The sequence below is a fragment of the Ambystoma mexicanum genome, chromosome 4q (assembly GCF_040938575.1).
Source record: "Ambystoma mexicanum isolate Mex_15411 chromosome 4q, UKY_AmexF1_1, whole genome shotgun sequence".
Taxonomy (NCBI): domain Eukaryota; kingdom Metazoa; phylum Chordata; class Amphibia; order Caudata; family Ambystomatidae; genus Ambystoma; species Ambystoma mexicanum.
Window position 1 is genome coordinate 1,119,607,876 of NC_090928.1, and position 21,265 is coordinate 1,119,629,140.

Below are 21,265 nucleotides of genomic sequence, written 5' to 3' on the forward strand. Positions count from 1 at the left end.
ATCTCTTGTAATTGTTGGCTATCTAACTCCTCTACCAAAAGGAGATCAATGTGAGTGTAAACATGAATATGCAGGCGAATAAAAGGAGTAATCGCTACTACTAGAGTGCCTCATCCTGCATATGTCCACCATATGTAGTTTGTACATTAAGTTCAAGAGCAACCTCACACCTCTGGATGGGCGATCCGTACGTGAGGGGTATCTATCTAGTTCAGGGTTATCTAACATTAAAACCCCCTCTTCACTGCACTGGGCCATTCATGTATGACAAATGTTTAAGTAGTTTTGTTTAAAAAAAGCTGCATCTGGGATATTGGGGGCATATGTATTAATATAGCACACATTTATCGGACCAAAACCCCAAGCCGCCGTACTATAAGAATCGGACCTCAATTTAAGATTTTGAATGGAACCTCTGGTGCTATCCAGATCCAAGCCCCATGTGCATCTCTAAACTCTGATGAAATAATGTTACCTTTCCAGGACCTGAGTTTCGCACAATCATCTGGCATTAAATGAGTTTCCTCCACTAAAGCAGTATGGACCCGTTTACTTTGTAGAAAAGAGCGTACCCGGCGCCTCTTAGCATGTCCGCCTAACCCACAAACGTTCCAAGTCATCCGTCACGCAGTCCTATTAAACGAGTGTGGTGCAATTGTCTTTTGTGCAAATGCTGTAACCTGTTGCTGTAAATCTAACTGCATTCTAAAGTATAAACAGTTAAAACTCTGCATTTCGATGACCCACCTAAACGCCCATCCAGACTAGGCTTCTCAGCAACAAAGATCTCTTTGGTATTGTACTCAAGGCCCTGTACCCATATCTCCTATATAGAGCTCAGCAGTATCCCCAAACATCTAACGAGAGGTATAAAGAGGAAACCTAAAATAAGGAATTCTATAGTCCATACAACTATGGCAGTGTATCTAGACCACTGTTAAGATCACGCACTACCCCACCTTGAGATGAGGCACATACACCATGGCAATTGCTGCCTCGGGTGAAAAGACTTAATGCAGAAGGTTGAGGAGGGGGGCCTTCAACACTGAAGCTGAAACTACTTTTGTAATGTAGTACATGTTCTAAAACCGGTTATAACATGTCAGCGATGGTACAAATAACACATTTTTAATAATTGTCACAGACCATAGCCTGCCTTCTGTGATATTAAAAGATAGCTGTGAAGTGTATACTTAAAAATGTAATCCATGCCTGTGTCGTTGATGTTGGATGTGTCACATTATTTCTTTCGTGGGACTTGCCGATTCAACATTACTACTGGCATTTTCTGATTCCAGGAATTTTTCTTTGATATGGAATGAAAACTCTGTCCAATCCCATGCTTCCTGTGGTTTCGAGAAAAAACTCTTATGAATCACCCACATGACCATTTATTTCACTGAACGCAGTGGCATATACTTCAGAGGCTGCTTGCATCTTCCTCTTCGAAGAACGTCACCACTCTCTACAGCTTGCTCATAGTTTGGGTAAACATCTGCACAGTGATTCTGATAGTGGCCCATTTCTATCCTCACCTTCAGGTGTGACTTTTTGATTGATGTGCAATGCGCCCTTTCGAATGGATTGTGTCCTTGCACATATTCCTCATCCTTGATATTCGATATCCAGCTACAGCTGCTTCGGAAATTGTTTTCCGGCAGTGGGCGCTGTGTGTCGATGCAGTCGACTTGATGTCCCTTGATGGCCTCTGTCTCAAGGATGATGTCATTGAAGGTATTTATGGCACGCGCAGCGCCTGTTGGCTTCATTTCTGTTTTTCCGAGTAAGCAAATGCTTCGAGAAACTACGGCACGCTTCTTTTTTTTCTATGTGATAATGTTTTCTTCCTCGACACTTGCTACCCAGAAGACGGGGTTCAATAATTGTCGAGACTGTGATTAGAAGATGTCATCCGACCCACACCGAGTTTGTCTGTGGTATATCGGGGTGGAGCATAAGACCTCAGCCTGCTCCAAGTGCCAGTCAATGACCGGAAAGGCTCTGAAGGAGCAAAAGAGAATTGACGGTAGGTAAAAAAACCCAAAAATCCCCATCGAAGAAACAGTCGTTCGATGAGCCGAGAGGCGACTCTCCTCAAATGAAGGTCAAAAGATCAAGGTAGAGGGGTGGCTCCCACTACTCCTCATCATCCTCGAAAAATAGGTACCACAGGTCGACTTCGTCATCAGACACCGCCCCTGAGAGGGTATCTTGTCCCACGAAAAGCTCCACACATGCCGAATGGGAAGCATTTAGATCGGAAATGCTGAAAATATTTCTAAAACCCTCACCAAGCCATGCCCCTATGGCGCCTTCCAAAAAAGCTGGTAATGAAAGGGCTCGAGCGAAATCGCCACAATGACAAGCCATCGAAGGATCCTTCGAGCCTTAAGTCCAAACATAAGTCGATGTTGTTGACGCCATAGATGCCAGCTGCACCCTCAACGCCAGCTGTGCCCTCAACGCCATCTAAACCAGTGGCGCCATCGAAGCCGAACAAGATTTTGATGACTCCTCGAGCGTTGAGTTCAGTTTCTTTACCAAGGAAAGATTATTTCAGATCTCTCACCTCAATTTATGAGGAAAATGAGCCATCAGACAATGATATGCCTTTCGGTTTTCAATTTGGTACACCAAATGTGTCTGACAGCTTTATTTCAGAAGAGTCTAGATTGAAAGATCTTTATCATATTACAAATGGCCAGTGGGGTAGACACCTAAACAGAGCTGATTTTGGTACACCTGAAGCTGGTGAGCAGACTATATGGGGTGTAGTAGGCCTACCCTCCCCTCGGAACAGTATGATCTGACGGATATCCTTGATAAGGGTCCACAAATGGATCCTATTTTACCATTTCATATCGCTCTCCAAAAAAGGGTGGTGTCTAATTGGGAGATGCCAGAGACTAATACGGCAGTAAATAAAAAAAAGGACCAAAAAATATCGCCCTTTCAGTAGTGACCCCAACTACTTTTCGAAGCACCCCACTCTAGAGAGTCTGGTAATACAGGCAGCTACCGCGTTTCAAGCAGGCAGCTTATCAAACTATCCCTCCCGATAGGCATGATCAGAGAGTAAATGGATGGACAAGAAAAGTATTTTCTGAGGGAGCATGGCTCTTAAATCAGCCAACTCCACATGTGCCCTAGCAACACTCCCATTCACTCTATGGGACTGTATTTCCATGGCGGCAGTGCACATTCCTGAGGGGGGGGAGGAAAGAGACTGGTTCTTGGCTATGGTTAGAGACGGCAAGGAAGCCATGTGCACGTCTCTTCAATTGGGTCTGGTTTCTGCTGACAGCATCAGCAGAGCCATGGAAACAAGCACTGTAATACACAGATTTGCGTGGTTGAGGAAGTCTGGATTTGCGCCGGATGTGCAATCCAGACTCCTCAACATGTCTTTTGATGGGTCTCACCTTTTTGGCAACAAGGCTGACAAAAGCCTTGAAGTTGCAGACCTCAAAGGCAGCAGCCAAATCCTTAGATGCCGCTGTTAGGCAGCCTCAGCCTTTTCGCCCCAGTAGACAGCCTTTGAGGGGTAGATCTTTTTGCTACTACTCAGTTGGAAGAGCGAGAGGAATGGCTGGTCAAAGAGGCCAAAGAAGATTCCCTTGTGGTGGATGAGGGAGAGGTGCGAAGACCGCTCAAGCAGGGCATCCTTACCAACAGCCACTGCATCAGCCACCTCAAAACCTCAGTCACAAAGCACCAGTGGGAGGCAGACGGTCTCAGCATTTGAAAGAATGGCAAGACATTACTTCGGATGCTTGGGCATTGGAAACCATAGCCCACGGTTACTGCCTTCCTTTCATTCAGAGACCTTGGAGCCATCCACCAGGGAGCCACTCTTTGAGGGTTCCAGATCTGCTCTTTGCGCAGGAAATTTTGACCCTGCTAGAGAAAGACATTATAGAACCGGTGCCTGTAGCGGAGAGGAACAAGGCATGGTACTCTCCATATTTCCTAATATCCAAGAAGGACGGAGGACTGAGACCCATCTTGGACTTGAGATACTTGAACAAGTTCTTCAAGAAGGACAAGTTTAAGATGGCCACACTTTTTCAGATACTTCATGCCCTTCAACTCTAGCATTGGATGGTGTCATTGGACCTTCAGGATGCTTATTTTCATGTGCCAATCCATCTCAAGCACAGAAAATACCTGAGCTTCGCCGTTGCGGTTCTCATCAGTTTCGAGTTCTGCCATTCGGGCTAACCTCCACCTGGAGGGTTTTCACCAAACCGATGGCGGTGGTGGCAGCAAGTCTCAGGATAGGGGGAGAGGGGGTTCAAGTCTACCCCTACCTGTATGATTGGCTGATCAAGGCGCATTCCCCCGAACAAGTCCTGGATTATCTCAACGTCCCTTGCCACTCTCTTCACAGACTGGGCTTCTCCCTCAGTCACAAGACCCATATGACACCTTCTCAAAAGCTCCAGTTCATCATGGCTGTACGGGATACATCCTTGGGAAACAGCTCGCCACTGAGGTGAGAGCTCAAAACATTCTACAGATGGCCACCAAATTTCAGAGTGCCCAGCATCGCGAGGCTTTTTTTTTTTTTCTTTTCTTTTTTTCATTTTTCTTTCATTTTTTTTTTTTTAGGTTGCTCGGCCTCATGGCTTCCTGCATTTTTCCGGTGTCAGAGGCTCACCTGAGAATGAGATCCTTTCAATGGGCCCTCGGGACACAATGATCTCAGTTCTCATGAAACATGTCAGACCTACTTCAGGTTCCAAGCGGGGTCGCACAGGATCTGAAGGGAGAACCCTTTTGGCAACCATGGCCAGAGATAATAGTGACTGATGCCTCACTCACGGGGTGGGGAGCTCACGCCAACGATCTGACGATCAGCGGTTGTTGTTCTCCATTGGAGTCCAAACTACACATCAGTCTTTTGGAGCTGAGGCCAATCGGGCTTGCGCAGAATGTTTTTCTGCCCTCTGTACGGGGAAAGAATGTCCTGATAATGATGGATACCACAGTGGCCATGTACTCCCTCAACAAGTGAGTTGTAGGGTCACTACCATTGTGCAGAGAGGCAATGCAGCTCTGGTACTGGGCAATTCAAGACAGAATCTCTCTATCAGCAGTTCACCTAGCTGGAGAAGAGAACAAGGCGGCGGATGCTCCGAGCAGTCTCCCACGAGTGAGAACTAGCTGAGGAAGTCCTTAAGGAGATCTCTTCAAGTGGATCTGTTCGCAACCAGTGTCAACCGGAAGTGAGAACTGTACTGCTCCAGGGAATTTCCTCTAAGAGGAGCTCTAAGGGACGCATTTGTAGTGGACTGAGAGTTTTCACTCCTGTATGCGTTTCCTCCAGTCATTCCTCATGTGATCAGGAGGTTGAGAAAGTTCGGGGAAACACATGATCCTAATTGCCCTGGGTTGGGCCAGGAAGACATAGTAACCATACCTTCTGGACGTGCCCATCTACCATCCAATATGTCCTCCACTAAGAGAGGACCTTCTCGAGAGAGAGAGGAGGGTCGGGTTCTCCATCCAGAGATCAAGACACTGTCTTCACACATGGTTTCTGAAAGGCTGAGATACAAGGATTGGGATCTCCCGGATGCCTTCATGGAGATTTTGCTTTCAGCCAGAAGGCCAGCAACAAAGTCCTTGTACCGTTGCCATTTGAACAAATTCTGCAGCTGTTGCAAAGACCAGAATGTAGACCCTTTTCTATGCAAAAACAGTGTTATCTTTTCTACTATCCTTAGCCGATCTGGGGCTCCAGGTTGGAACTATTAAGGGCTATTTGGTGGCACTATACATGTTTAAGCGCTCATCAGAAGAATTTTCATATTTCAAAATCTCACTGGTGACACAATTTCTAAAGGGACTCACCAATGTTCCCCACACCCCCCATCTCCTTTCCAGGTTCCAGTTTGGGACCTTAAAATGGTACTTCTATTTCTAATGTATGCACCCTTTGAACCTTTACATTCATGTCTGTTAAGGTTAACATTTCGAAACCATTCTCTTGGTAGCATTAACCTCTTCCCATAGTGAGTGAATTGCAGGCACCATCATCCAAGCCACCCTTTACCATCTTCCACAAGGATAGGGTTGTTCTGAGGTTTAAGCCTTCTTTTTACCCCAAGTCATTTCTGATTCTCATGTAGGGCAGAACATTGCATTGACCACTTTCTATCCTCCCCCTCATCCTGGTAAAGAGGAGGAGAGATAACATAGATTGGCTCAACGCAGAGCTCTGAGCTTTTACATATCTAGACTATCAAAACTTTGTATTGACGATAAGCTTTTTATAGGCTATACGGGTCGCAAACTGGGTCAGGCAGTGACAAAACAGACCGTATCCAGGTGGATCATTTTGGCAATTTCAGAATGCTACAGGCTGGCGGGCAAGGATCCTCCAGAAGGATTAAGGGCCCATTCCACCAGGGGCATGGCTACTTCTACACCACTGCAAAGGGGTGTCCCGAACAAAAACATTTGTGAAGCAGCTACATGGTCTACTGTTCACAAAGCATTACTGCCTTGAGTCTTCCCTCGGTCAGGATGGAAGCTTTGGAAAAGCTGTCCTCCATTCGGTTCATAAACCATTGAAAACTAAATTCTTAACTCCAAAACAAACCCTGCTTTCAGAGTCTATCAAAGATGAGGAATCAGTGGGAGGACACAATCCATTGACGAACAAGTTACTTAACCGTGGTAACGTTCTTCTGACTAGAAGTTCCCATGTATTCCTTATCGCCCTCCCAGCCTACCCCACAGTAGAATTTCACATGCTATTACAGCTTCTGCTCCTTCAAAGTTTAGTACGGTCAAACCTGTGGTTATGCGTGTAGTTTCTACTGTAAGAAAAACAGAACTGAAGCCAACGGGCACTGCGTGTGCAATATATACCTTTGATTACATCATCCTCGAGACGAAGGCCCTCGTGGGACATCGAGTCGACTGCATCAACGCTCAGCGCCCTTCTGCCGAAATGTATTTTCCGAGGCTGCTGAAGCTGGATATCGAATATAAAAGATGAGGAATACGTGGAAGGAACATCCAGTCGAAAGAACGTTACCAGGGGTAAGAAACTTGTTCTTCTATTTCAAGTGTTCGGGCAAGTCTATTTGTTGTCCCAGCCACTTCACCATAAAGTCCTCTTGCCTTCACCCCTCGCAGTCCTCAAACTCGGACGCTTCCGGATACTTTCTGGCGATCTTGTCTGAGAAGACTCCTCCATCACCATCGAACCAATCCCGTCTTCCAATGCAGATAGTGACACCTGGATTGCAGCTGTAAGATGTATACTATGCGTCAGTAGTCGATTGTGACTGCTTAGGAGTTCCATTTGCCGCCTTCGCGTTAGTCTGTGTGGTAGTGTACTTGTCCAATTTCGATGCTATGTTTTTCTGCAAATGGCGTCACAAATGTACAGTAAAGGAAGGTAATCAAAGTTGGTGGCTAGAAACCCAGTTGAGCACATTCAACTCACCAGGAATATTATGCTTCTATAGAGCCTGTTAAGTCAGCAGATGGGGGTAACTATGCAGTGGTGATATTTTCTTAAAGATAGTCCCAGTGGGGTTCATTTGCACAAAGTCGATCACATGTGCAGTTTATGACGCTCAGTCCTTGGATAGGTGTATGCAGAGTAATATCTGCACTTGCCAATTTCCGACATGTTGGATCCCTGCGCAGAACAACAGGACACCACGCGCGTCGGCTCTGTCACTTTAGGACCACTGTCAATCGGCCCTCCGAATCATGCATACAAGTATACACATTGTTATCCCACCTCGTATTGTCCATGGGAAGGGCCTTGTAACTCCAAGTACAGAAAATATCATCTGAAATAAATCTGAAGAGCCGCCTGATCATACCCCACATAGTGTGGTAGCATCACTCTCGGTATCCGCGCTCAGTCTTATCAGGTGAAGACTGGAGCAACCATATTGCTGTGTTCGCTGAGTGCCCTCGCCCAAGCAAAAAGAACCATATCTTAATTCAAAGTGAAACAGTGCAGATTTTACACCCGCTGGTTCTGCTTCAATGAGAGAGCATCTCCTGAGGCAGATGTATATTAAATTCCAGATATTGGAGCAGGATTAATGGTGTACAACTGCTGCTCAGCCAGTACATTGTAATATTTGCTTCCAGCAGATTACCTCATTTGGCACAATTGATTACCATTTGCATTCATAATCCAATCTATATTGGGCCAATACGTCCTTTGCCATTTTCGTTGGAAGTCTGCCATCGCACCTGCAAACATGTTTGTTAAACCAAGGGACAAACTAAGAATACAGTAAAATCCTCACATTACCAAGTCATAGGGTTGTGCCCCAGTTTTAAGTTGTCCTTATTGTGGGCTTTTTTCACCTGATTATTCTGTGGTTGTAATATTATTTTATAATATTGTTAGTTCTGTGCAGTATTCTCTGGCCAAGTCCTTCAAGTGTGAATGGCGTAACAATTATTTAATCATTTTTCTTTCCACAATGATTTGCCAGGCTGTTGACTGGTTTTCTGAGTATTTATTTGAAAATCCGCACTGGATGGTTATTGACTTATATTTTGTAGGTCCGTCTCACCAGCTATTTCTCTTTGTGCTGCCTGTTGTGGGAAATGTGCAAAATGATTCTAACAAACATTAATATTGATCAAAATTAATATAATAAGTAGGGCATTCTTAATGTTCAGTACTGAACAATAATTGGGAGATATCCTGATGAAAATGAGATACAAGGACGATGCACCCAGTATGGAAAACATCAGACCCATAATGTGTGTGGTGGGAACCCACAAAGCTTGCTTGCACAATAAAAGCAAACCAACATATTTAAATACTGACAGTTGGGCATGCATGTCACGTTTTGTCCTCTTGTGCATCTAGCAGGCTTTCTTCGGCCAGCCATATTACAACCACCTGAGTGCAACTGCAACGTAGGAGGGAGGCAAATTATTTCAGTAGCTTTTGCGCAGTTGTGGCAATAGCTATGTTCAGCTATTACCTCCTGGTTTATGGCAGCAAGAAGTTGTATGTAGACTTTGAAATGGTGATTAATGGGGTTACCATCATGCAGTCTGGCGCTCAGATGGGGGCTTTTCAGGGATATTTACTGCAAGAGTAGCAAGGCCCTTCTTGGGTTCAACAGGCTGGCACTCAGTATCTCCTGTCTCCTCCCCACTAGTTCTATGTGCAGTGTGAATGCGCCATTGGTAACCGCATAATAGCATGGTCCTCACAGGCCCTCTTTGTTTTAGTTGATGATCTGTTTAGAATGCATGACACATCTTCTGGGAAGAAAGCTATAGTTGCATTGTTTGCACATGCACACCCATCACCACTTGTGACCTTTTATGAATCTTACAAGTTCAGAGCAAGGCAAATAACACTACTCAGCAACAGCCAACTCTTGATGGCTTTTGAAAATAACATGAATCTGTAAAAACATGCAAAAACAAGCTCTATTTTTTCTCTTATCATATTCTATTTTCTTCTGGTTTCCCCTGACAGAGTGGGCACTAAGCAGGCAATAACTGCTTCTCCCTTCTCAGTGAGGGAAAAATGCATCTCTGCTCCCATCTGATTTTGATGCCGGCAGAAGGGCTTCAATACCTATGACTTTATGCCTGCTTTTATACAAGTAAAAATTCATATTAATCAGTTTTGCATAGTGGCGGCCATTACCAGTGATTTTACAACCATGGCATGGCAAACATCAACTTTATGGATTCCCATGCTCTTTTACCACCCCACAAACATTATCAAAATTCAGTGGCTAGATACGCAGATACCATGGAAGAGGCCATCCCTTCTGCGATATTTATAATTTAAACTGAATGGGCATGCAAGTGATCAGTGTTTGGGGCATGGTATACGAATAAAACTAGATTTGGGAGTTTAAGCTCTTTTCAAAAGGATTCAGGTAGCATTACATTTGGAGAGACTGTAATCCTTCCAAGTGATTTGGCAAGAAAACCTTATTTAAATAATGAAAATGTCGGGATTGAATTCCAAGACTATTTTTCCCAGATGTATTTATTCCATGAATAAGATTACAAGACATGAACATTTTTGTTTTTATTTCATGAAGGTATGCAAGCGTCCTCAAGCAGTTGTGTGTTGCCAGAAGCTAATGTAAGCCGTAAGCGTACAACTGGGCCAGAAATGAGAAACAAATCGGTGAAAAAGAAATGTTTCTGGTAAGTGTGTATTGCTTATCCAGGGAGTTTTGTTTCTTGTCTTGATATATCTTTGGACTGCATTTGTTTTTGTATTTATTTTGTTTTTTCCCCCCAGCACTTGGTGAGGCAAATACAACATAAATCTTTCATAATAAGCAGAATACAGCTTCGCAAATACACGGTAGTCATATAGGACATGACTTTACAGGCGTTCTCACAACCCTGCATCACCATAATTTTGGGGCTCAATAGACTTCATTAGATAATCACAAAATTCAGCACATGTGTCTTTAGGGCCAGTGCTAGTCAGCAGCAGGCTGCCTACAGTTCTTTGATATCATTCGCCTTGGTCACATCATTTAGCCACCTGTCTTTCATGGGCGGTTCCTTCCAGGTCCATTTCACCAATATACATAGTTTGGCTAAAACACGTGGCCCTGGCAGTGATCTCATTCTGTTTCCCAGGCCTTTGCGCTAGCATGTATAGTATGGAAATACTCTTCTTGCTGACTGTGTCAGTGTTAATGTATGCTAGACAAGCATGCAGAGGTGGTTCCTCCGGTAAGGGCTGCCAGTGTACTAGAATTGCAGCCTTAATGCGAATGTAATGAAGTCTCTATAGAGAACTATTGTCTTGTAAGTGATTTCAATCTGGCACACACCCAAGTCTCACCCAGCATGTAGTGCGCAAATGAAACACTTATTTATTTTTATCTATAAATTCAATATTCCGAATGATATACCACTCATATCACACCCTTCTCCTGAGACCCCTCCCCACTCCCGGTCACACTGAACCAGGAATCAGGCTAGTTTGCAAAGGTAAATATTTATTTATGTATTTAGAATTTAAATCATAACCTATTTTAATGGGTAACAACAATCACCAATGGGGTGACAGAACACGGAATAATATCTTTAATGCACTAGGAATCAAGTAATGAGCACAAAAACAAATGCAGCTCAGAAAAGGATACTTTTGGGTTGGTTTGGAACAGATGGTTAGGGGTTCCCCCTGCAACACCCCTCAACCCACCAATAGGCAATTCAAATAGATGCGAGGAGAGAGCAGGTACTCAGGAATAACACAGATCAAACAGAATATCACTCCCCCCTCCCCCCTTTAAACACAAGAGAAAAACGGAATTGACTTCATCTGTCAGAAATGGCTTTGAAATTGGCTGAGCAAAAACGCCAAATGTGGTCAAAAATGCTTAAATTATTATACATTTCCACAGGAGCCGCTTTGGACAGATGCAAGCAAACGCAAGCAATAATTTCATCAAAAGGAAACAATTGAATCCCAAAGTCAAAGTGGGAAATAATTCACACGTGTAAACTTTTCAAAATGTCAATTAGCGGTAAACTTTTCCTTATGCGATTTTTGATATAATGGGTCAATCGCACTGCGGTTTTGGGTTCTAGTTAAGGATATTGGGTACACGTGGGAGTTGAAATTTCGCTTCTAGCTTAAAAACTGAGAGAGTTATGGAGGTTTTAATGGGAGGTGTTTTTCGAAAATAAAGACACGAATTTGGACAAGGACTTCAGTTTAGAATCAGAAAATATGGCTTATGCTTTTACTCAAGGCTAGAGCGTTTAGCTAGGCAACCAAGTCGGGACACAGTAAGCTCTGATACTGATTCATAACTTCACTAACAGATCCTCATCACCTTCCCCGGCGGCACCAGTCTAAAGACTAAAAGTGGGATTTATGGATCAGAGTTACACAATAAAGATGACTATGAAAATGGCACTTTAGCAACTAAACAGAAGAAGATAGCACTACAGATTTTGACACTGTTACAGGTTATGAAAGTAGGGATAGTTCAGAGATTAGAGTGGACCAAGATAAGAAAGGTATATGTATATAATAGTTCTCTAGCATCCTAGTAATACTCAAAATCCACTGGGATTCAAGATCTTTGGACAGTCACGGTTCTGGTCAATGGATTGGGTCTATAAAGGAACAACAGCACATCAGGCACGGGACTGGATCAGCTAGGCCGGTCACTGGACTGCACAGGATCTGCCCTTCTTGTTTCTGGGTATTTCAAATCAGCGGGATAGCGAGTTCATCAGGCAACCCTTATGGTAGCAAGCCAGTTAGTTTCAGGGTGCTTTCCCACACCACAGCACTCCACTGGGTTGCGAGAATAAGTTTGAGGATTGAGGCCTTGCTGAAAATGGTTCAGCTCCTGCAAGATTCTTGGCATCTGGATCTGGAAGGATGTTAAAGTCTGGATGTTGAATGCTGGAACAAAGTGCTTCGCTGGAATCAGCAGAGTCAGTCAGTGTCCCTATGTGTTGGCAGCTGTCTCTATCCTTTCAAATGACATCACAAAATGGGTGTATGGGCCGGTTTAACTAAGCTTGCCCCTGTGAACTGGGTTTGGATCAGGACCTCATCTCCGCCTTGCATCTGAGTGATTGGATCAAGGATGGATGATGTCACATTAATGGTTTGGCTTTTACAGTCCTTAGAAACCTTCCCTAGCCAGTAGTATCGAAATCGAATTTTGTCCTAAATACATATCTATACATTGGTAACCTCTACAAAAATCACACACGAAGGTTCCATATTTTATGTAGTATCTGTTCATCAAAATCCCACAGCTGTGGGATCTTGTTTCACCTTTCTGCAGAATTTTGTCCCTTTCGCCATTAACACGTTTTCCAAACTTTCTGCAAATTTCCACAAATCTGTGTGTTTACCATAGGGATGTGTGTGTAAGGTTTAACAATTCTAGCATTAATACAGTTCACATAAAAACACATATGTTGCCATTCCTGTCCCGCATATGTTACACAGTTCCACCGCCTCTTGAAATGTAAAGCCAAAAATTAGACTAACAAATCTGTCCCTTTTATATTTTTCACCACTTTGGATAACAAGTTATGAGTCTCTAAACATTTTTCATTATTCATTCTTAGCAGCAAATGGTCCACCCTTTGTGTCTCTGGAGCTCAAGGAGTAGCCCCCTCCTTTGGGGAATTCCTTCAAGGAGCAGTTTACGACCTTTTCACACGTCCATTTCCTGTCCTGGGGATCTGCCATTGTTCATTCCTTGGTTGCAGACAAAAGTCTGACCTAACCCACAATTATCATATGTCAGTGAGTTTCTGCTGAAAGGATTTCCCTACCCTTGGGAGAAACCTGTTTATCCACTTCTTGCAGGCCCAGCCAGGCTAATTTATTCTTACTTTCTTGACTCAAAATCCAGCAGAAACCAAACTTGTTGCATCAAATGACATAGATAAATTACTTTTTTTTTAGCTTTAAACCTGTGGGATCAAAAACATAACTGAGACCTGTATTCCTTTTAGCAACAATCCTTTTATGTTTGCTAATGTGGCAGACTTTTAGTTTAGATAACTTTGAAGTTTCATCAGGAAAGCCCATCTGACAGGGGCTGTCATTCATAGGTAGCCCAGTTTTTCTGAGAAAATGTTTCGCTCTTCACATTTCAGGACTTGGTACATTCACAGTGCTTCATAAGGTTAACTGAATTTTAGCGCCAAGCAAGATTTTGAGTGTTGGGAAGTGTTGTGTACAGGCATTTTGGAGTTTTTAGCAACAAAGTAAATGTCATTTACAGGCAAATTTTGGAGTTTCACTTGCAAAATGCTGCTTTTCCCTCTGCACTCTGTTTGCTTGTCATGGAGCCCACTGGCACATTTTATGCAGTCTGTGCTCTATTCCACCACACATGCACCATGGGTGGCAGGTTGTGCATCCATCTTTTGGTGTGTTGAAGAACGCGGTTCTGAAGGTTTTGGCGCGCACAAGAGTTTTGCTGCCATTTTTGCTGTTTCTTGCACCATAGATAGCAGAGTGATGCTGCATAGTATAGCAAAGTGGGTCAATACATCCCACAGTCTTAAACGCTCCCAATCTATGAAGTGGCCCACCGAATACAGGTCGCCCAAGGTTGATATGCGGGCTGCGCTGCAAGTCTTCTGTATGGTGTTATCCATAGTTGGAGGTAACACAGATGTCCTCCCACAGCGGAAGACGCTTGCCATCTTGTGCTATAATTCCCTGCTGCTTATATAATCTTTTTCAAGCATCCCTCATTGCCCCTACTGGATCCAACTAGTGTACTGAATCATATGTTCCTGCCGTCAATAGCATCAGTAATGACATAGTGCTCATTGCCATTCGTTCCAACCTAATGTGAGGTGTGCATTCCCACTGTCCACAAAGTGGAATAGTATGCCTGTGCCAGTTGGTAATACAATTCAAAATTTGGGGTAGCGACCCCCCCTGTTTTATAGGATTGGGCCATCTGGGTACACTTCATGCAGACTTGGGCTCTTCACCATGCAAACGAGGTGCACACCTTGTTTAACTCAAAGTACGCGTGGCCCAGCCACACCTCTACATTATGAAACTTAATCTAAATGTACATATTCGGTAGTATGATCACTTTCATTAGTGGGAGCCTCCCAACTAATGACATCGGAATCCCCTCCCAGTGGCGTATTTTAGTTTTGAGAACAGTCGTATAGGCCAAATAGTTCAAGTCACTGGTAAAGGTCGGCGATAGTAATATCAATGGCCCCAGGTATCGAAACGTGTGCTTTGACCTTGTTAGTTGGTTCTGTGGTGTGTCTGTTGATGGAAATATTTCTGATTTCTTTCTATTTAGATAAAGGCCTGAGTGTCTACTGAAATATACCACAATCTCTGAATTTATCCAGGGGTCACATATTGCGACGCATCCCCACCCCAAAAGAGGTCACTGGAGTTAACAGAAGTCCAGGAGGGAGCGGACGAGCTGTTTAAGAAACTCTTTAGACATTCCATGAAACTTAAGGCAACAAGGGAGAACAGTCCATAGTAAGAACTGAGAGCACCTACCTCAGTGATTGAGAAGACGTTGCTCGTGAACTCGAGACCCCAACTCCCTGAAACACCATAAAAGTGGGTTATCTGATCGACTGGAAAGTACAACATAGGGGTCCTAAAAGGGGTGCCGTGTTCGGCCTATATATGTTGGCCAGTAGCACCTCCCTCCTGTGTAGTATACTCTGCACCAGTACAAATCAATCCTCTTCTATTTTGGACTCCAGATTGGTGAATTCAAAAGTGCGATTTATCAATGCCAGGACACACCTGGCCCTTGTGGAGTAGGATGTTTACCAACGCTGTGTGCCCCAGCTCGGTGCGAAGCATACCACTGATCGCTCCTGTTCATGGGACTCCTGCAGGAACCACATGGATTCCTTTCCTATTAGCATATGCAGCAGTTTTGCAAGCTTTAATCATGTTACATAGTCCCCGGACATTCCAGTTAAGTAACAAAATACTCTGCGTCATCATGTGGCTGTACCATTAAAATTGAGCCATACCGTGATACTCTGAGACTGTTTGTGTCTTTGGCATTCTCCTGATTTTCTTCCACCAAGTGCATTTTAAAACCCTCCCCATTACCCACCGTACCCCTCACTGTCCCCCAAACTTTGGCAGTGCACATACTCCCACACCTGTCCCCAGCACCAACCAAAACATTTGCACTCGCAAGCGGGCTAACTGTTACTGTATCTATATAGTTCAGGATGCGTGCGAAAATTGGGCGACGGTAGTCTCCTGGCTTCGGTTTCACTGAGCGCGCCCTTTCCACTGTGAAGTATGTCGACAACGCTGGGTTCCTTAATATTTTCTTGAGCAGCTTATTGACAGCCACCTCCATATTGTCATGCAACGCGTCCTCTTGCACCCCTATGATATAAAATATTGTTCCTGCCAGATCTGTATTCCAAGGCATCGTCCTCTGCTTACATCATTTTCATATCCTTTGACCATGCATTCTGCAAGTCATGATCTTGTCTTCCGTCATGTTGATTCGATTCTCTGCCGCAGTAATCCTCTGCATGATCTAGCTGGGCACGTATAGAAGCTACACTAGTGGTTATGTCATCCAGCTTCTAATTTACCACCTTGAAACCACGTTGCATTGTGTCCAGTATCTACTTCAGGCTTTGGTGTTCTGTTGCAGTCGTGTGTGATGATCCTTCAGGGGTGGGTTCGCTGGTGGAGGTGCAATGCCATTCCTGGGGGTCACTTTCGTGAAGTGATCCATGACTCCCCCCTACCCCCCTTTTATTTTATTTATTTTTTACACCTTGCAACCCTTGTCATGTCTCTAGTCCTATGTCACAAAGGCCCACCCAGTTGCTCCCTGCTATTACCAAGGGCCAGGCTCTGAGCATCGGCAGGCACACTTATTATTGTTGTATTTATTGAGTGCAAACCTAGTTTTGAGAAGCAACAGATCACTTTACAGAGGTATACAACTGTACAGATGCATAACTGAGCACTTTTCAAAGGTAACTGAACATATACACAGCGGGGGTAGGATACAGAGGGACACAGAGGGATACAGCTGTCCAGGGTGGCAGGGAGCAGAGGGGCAGACAGTGTCGAGCATGTCGGGCGGGAGGGGTGATGTGATGGCCTAGATTTTTGAGGAGAGACTCCTTGAAGCAATGGTTCTTCAGTTCTTTTTTCCCAGTTGTAGGAGCGTGGCGGCAAGTCTGATGCTGATAGGGAGGAGGTTCCATAGTCTTAGTCCGTAGCCGGATAAAGTTTGTTTTCTGGTCCTTTCCTTTTTGCAGTGGCAGATTTGAAGTCTGCATGTGTCTTGGCTTCTGATGCCGAGTTTCTCTTCGAGATAGCTGGGTGACTTTAGGGGGCGGCTGCCTTATAGATAATGCAGCAAGACTTGGAAGGTGATTTGTGCGTGCAGTGGGAGCCAGTGAAGGTGGTCGATAAGGGCTGGGTGATGTGGTCGTATCTGCGTAGACTCTTGGTGCGGCCGTGTGTAGGACACTTCTCAGGGGCACAAGGGAGGACAACAGGAGGCCTTCGAGGATGACATTGCTCTCATCCAGGTGGGATAGGACCAGTGCTTGAATGGTGGATGTAAAGCTGTCTGGAGGGCGTGGGAAGGGCTTGACTTTCCGTAGGAGGGAAAGCCGATGCAAAGCTATGTGAGTTCTTAGCTATGTGTGTCTTGTAGGAGGGGTGTTTATCGATATAGAAACCAAGGGATTTCGCATAGGAGGTTGGTTCATGGTTGATAGCCAGATCTGTATGACTGGGTGTTCGGTGTTAGTGAGGAGTAGGAATTCGGTCTTGGAGGGATTGAGCTTCAAGTATGCACTGGACATCCTAGACTGGATCAGCGAGAGGCAGGTTTTGTACCTGTGGATATCCTTGATGTAGTCGATCTTGAGGTATAGCTGTGTCGTTAGCATGTTTGTGGATGTGATGTGAGGGGTCACAAATGTGAGGTGGACAAGTAGATGGCTTTTCCACAAGTAGCTGTTCAAGTAGCCATTTTAGTTAACGATACCTGTGTGATAAACTCCTCACTTTCCCTAACCTAACAAGGATTTCCCTGCCTGTCAAGTAAGACTAAAGGAAACCACTCTCCAGCATCCAGGCTTATCTCAAGAGGGAATGTGAGCTGTAAGGATGCTACACAGAGGTCTACAATCACAGGTATTCAAATAAACTCCTACACTCAAGGACTCTAGGTTAAACACTTATTAATTTATTCAACCGCCAGTTATAAAACATTCACTAGAAAGAGGCAGTTAAATATAATACATTAATACACTTCAATACTATACTCGTTAACTTTCTGAGGCATTCAAACTACTTTGAAGGAGGAGCAAACTGACATTCAGAATACTTTGAGGCGAGTCTCTTGGCTTGGAAGGCAGAGTCGACCACTTGAACGAAAGCACCAAAGACAAGCTTGAAGAGGATGGCTGCTGCAACTCCTGGACCGTTGGTTTGCCCGGTGAAGCTCTGATGCAGGTCCGAATAGCTAAGTTCATCTCGACAGAGAAGCTCTGCAAGGACGACTTCTTCCTTTGAGTTGGTGGGTCCAATCAACTCATAAGCCACCTGGATACCATTCTCAGAGCTGGTTAGGATTAACCAGGGGGAAGACACCAGCTTGTGTGCTTGATTTACAGCTATGTGAAAATGAAGTGACTCCATTTTTGTCCGTGTTTTCCGGCGATCCTGTGCAGTGCAGGAGTCCCCCGATGTCCTCCCTCTGTCCCCACAACTGAGGATCAGGAACAGTGAGATCTGCAGGAACTGCCAGGAACCAACATCTTCTGCTGCATCTTGTTGTTCAGATCAAGGTACTGTGCCAACCCGATTGAGAGAACTTACCTCTCGCAGTGAAAGTTCGCAGAACTTTCCAAACTTGCAGGCCTAATCCGCTTGTGTCCCAACATATGATTCTTTATCGTACAAATTACTTCTGAGAACTTTGGCAAAGACTTTACTGTTTACTTCAAGAACTGCTCTTTTCCTATCCAAGACACTAGTCCATTAACTTTGGCCTAGGCCTAGTGAACTGAATCAAGTCTTCTAGTGAACTAAAACTATTTGCACTGCCTAAGAAAGTATTTGTGATCTATTCTGCTAGCTTGTGCCTTTCTACTCCCATTGAAAGTAACTGAAATGCCATTTTGCTCCTATTCAGGGAAGCCTAATTTGTTCAGAAACATATTTTTTTTTATTTTATTTTTTATTTGCTTCTATCAATTCAATGATTTTGCAAAAGCGAAATTAAAAGATCTTTCCATGTTTCTTTTCTGTTCTTTCTTCCCAAGCTTAGTTCAACTTGAAGTTAGCAGTTTGGACTTTGAAGTTACACTCTAGGACTTAGAAGTCTGAGTGGGTTTCACATTCAGTTTGAACCTTTCGGTAAACTGGAAATGGCCCCATCTGGCCCCTCTGATTTGCGTAAACAAGTCTCTAGGGCGTTCTTTAGTATTTTGGCAGTTGCCAGGGACCAAGTTGTCCTCGATCCGCTAATCAGTCGATTCCACCAGACCTTTTCTTCATACAAGGAGTTAGGGTCGATCAGCGGTCTCAAGTAAGCTCTTCTCCACTTAATTGTTTCGGGGCAATGCAGAAGAAGATGTTTTATTGTTTCTGGCTCTCGCTCTGATCCACACAATCGACAGAGGCTTGTTTGCGATTGACCTCTGATAGCCCTTATTTCGTTTGTCGGAAGTAAGTTGAGGCGAGAGCGCAAGAAGGTGGATCTTAACAATTTGTCTGGAAATCTCTTCAAAACTTCATTCGGCAAGTGTACTTTTTTTGGCTCAAAGTTCACATGGGTGAGAAGTTTATTCTTTCCTGCCAATGTTAGAGTCTCAATCCAATCCAGTTGGTCCATCTTGCGTTTTATTCTCGTGGGGTTTTGAATTAGATCTGCTTCGCTGCAGCCATTATTGGCCAGAGATGCTCGCTGTTTAGCTGCCCAGCTGGAAAGGGCCTTGCATCTTCCTTCGACGATTTCAGAGTTGAATATTTTGTATAGGGGAGGAGAGTCCTGCATTATTATTTTTCTGTAAAGCGCCATTTCACCTGCTTCAATTGTTGCTTTTAAGGAGAGAGTTCCCAATTCTCTTCTGATTATCGAAATTCCTGTGGAATTCGGAAATTGAAGGACTTTACGCCAAAAATAGGCTTCCAGTTTAGGCCAAATCGTCGGAGGAATCGCTGGCATTGCCTCACAACCATACGTCAAACTTGGTATTACTTTGCCTTTGTTGAATTTAATAACAGGGAGAAGCAAGAACCTCCCGTATTTTCGATCGATTATTCTTGCCTGTGTGGTTAATTTTCGGGTCTTATCCCATAGAAACTGTTGCATTGAAGTTTCTGTTTTTGAATTGTCCAGTATCACCCCCAAATATTTGAGTTTTACCACTTACACAGGCGAGTTTTTCGATGACATTTGAAAGATTTTAAATTCGACTTTAATGGCTGGCCCAATATAAAGATTTTTGTTTTCTCCTTGTTAATTTCTAAGTTGTTGTTCGATATGTAGTTAACCAAGTTGTCAAGTTGCCTTTGGAGACCAATTTCAGTTTGATCCAAGAGGATGATGTCATCGGCGTATAATGGGCGCGTCACAGGTGTGGTTCCAATTTTCGGAGGGAAAGATCTTATCTCTTCTGAATTTTCTTTAAGGTCGCCCAAAAAGGAAATGAATAGGTCCGGGGCCAATGGACAGCCCTTTTTCACCCCTCTAAGGATTGAAATTTCTTCAGAAAGCTTTCCTGCTTGGTCCAGCTTGACCCTAATCGCTGTCGTGTCGTGGAACGCCTTTATTGGGTCAAGAATGTTAGATGGGCACTTCCATTTATCTAATTTTGACCAGAGCAAATTTCTATCTATTTGATCGAAGGCTTGGCTTAGATCTATAAAGGCCATGTATACCTTTCCGGGTCTTTGCGTGAATCTAGCTTTTATTGTGCTCAATGCCATGATGTTCGCTGTGGTCCACGAGTTTTTCATAAACCCTGTTTGAAATGGGTCTCTGCATGGGGCTGTTTTTGTCCATGTTTGGAAGCTCCTTAGAAGAAATCATCCATAAAGTTTCCTGATTGTGTCCAGGAGTGCTATTGGACGATAATTTCTCGGGGTAGTTCTGTCTCCTTTTTTGTAAATTGGGGCAATCACTGCGGTGCGCCAGGAGTTTAGAATCGATCTTGTGATGCTGCAGTTTTTAAATACCTGCCCTATGAAGTTTGCCCACTCCTCTGGATGGTTTTTCAGATCGATATTGGTTATTCCGTCTGGCCCTGGAGCTCTGGACGATTTCAGACGCTTAATAGCCAATATGATATTATCTTCGTCCGAAAAATCTTCCCAAACAGTTTGTCTAGCCTCCGTCTTTAGTTCTTCTGTCGTTTGGCTCGGAATTTGAAAGGTTTTGGCGAAATGTATTTTCCATTCTTCTTCTGGGACATTGTTTAAACCTTTTGCGCTTGCTCCTTCTTCGAGGTTTCTTATTCATTGCCAGAAGGCTCCTGAATTTTTATTGGCCAATTTTCTGAGCGTGTCTTCAGAATCCTGTTGATAAAGAGAAATTCTGCGGAAGCGTAGCCAAGATTTATACTTTTTTTGTTCCTTCAGATAGAGGTTTCTGGGTTCTTCTGAGGTAGATTGTGCAGCCAGTTTCTTTAGCTTCCTCAGGGTAGAACGTTTTGCTACCAAATCCTTGTCATAGGTGTGAAGCGGTTGTTGAGTAGACTTTTGGGTTGGCCTCCTGGGGATCAT

General features: G+C 44.0%; 1 protein-coding gene across 2 annotated transcripts in view; it reads left to right on the plus strand.

The window, feature by feature from the left end:
* SDE2 (SDE2 telomere maintenance homolog) overlaps positions 1-21,265 on the plus strand; it is a 423,596-nt gene that overhangs the window by 281,228 nt on the left and 121,103 nt on the right. For both annotated transcript variants that reach the window (XM_069608690.1, XM_069608689.1), the window contains one exon: positions 10,068-10,176. In XM_069608690.1, coding sequence (XP_069464791.1) covers positions 10,068-10,176 — 109 coding nt within the window. The remainder of the gene's footprint in view (positions 1-10,067; positions 10,177-21,265) is intronic.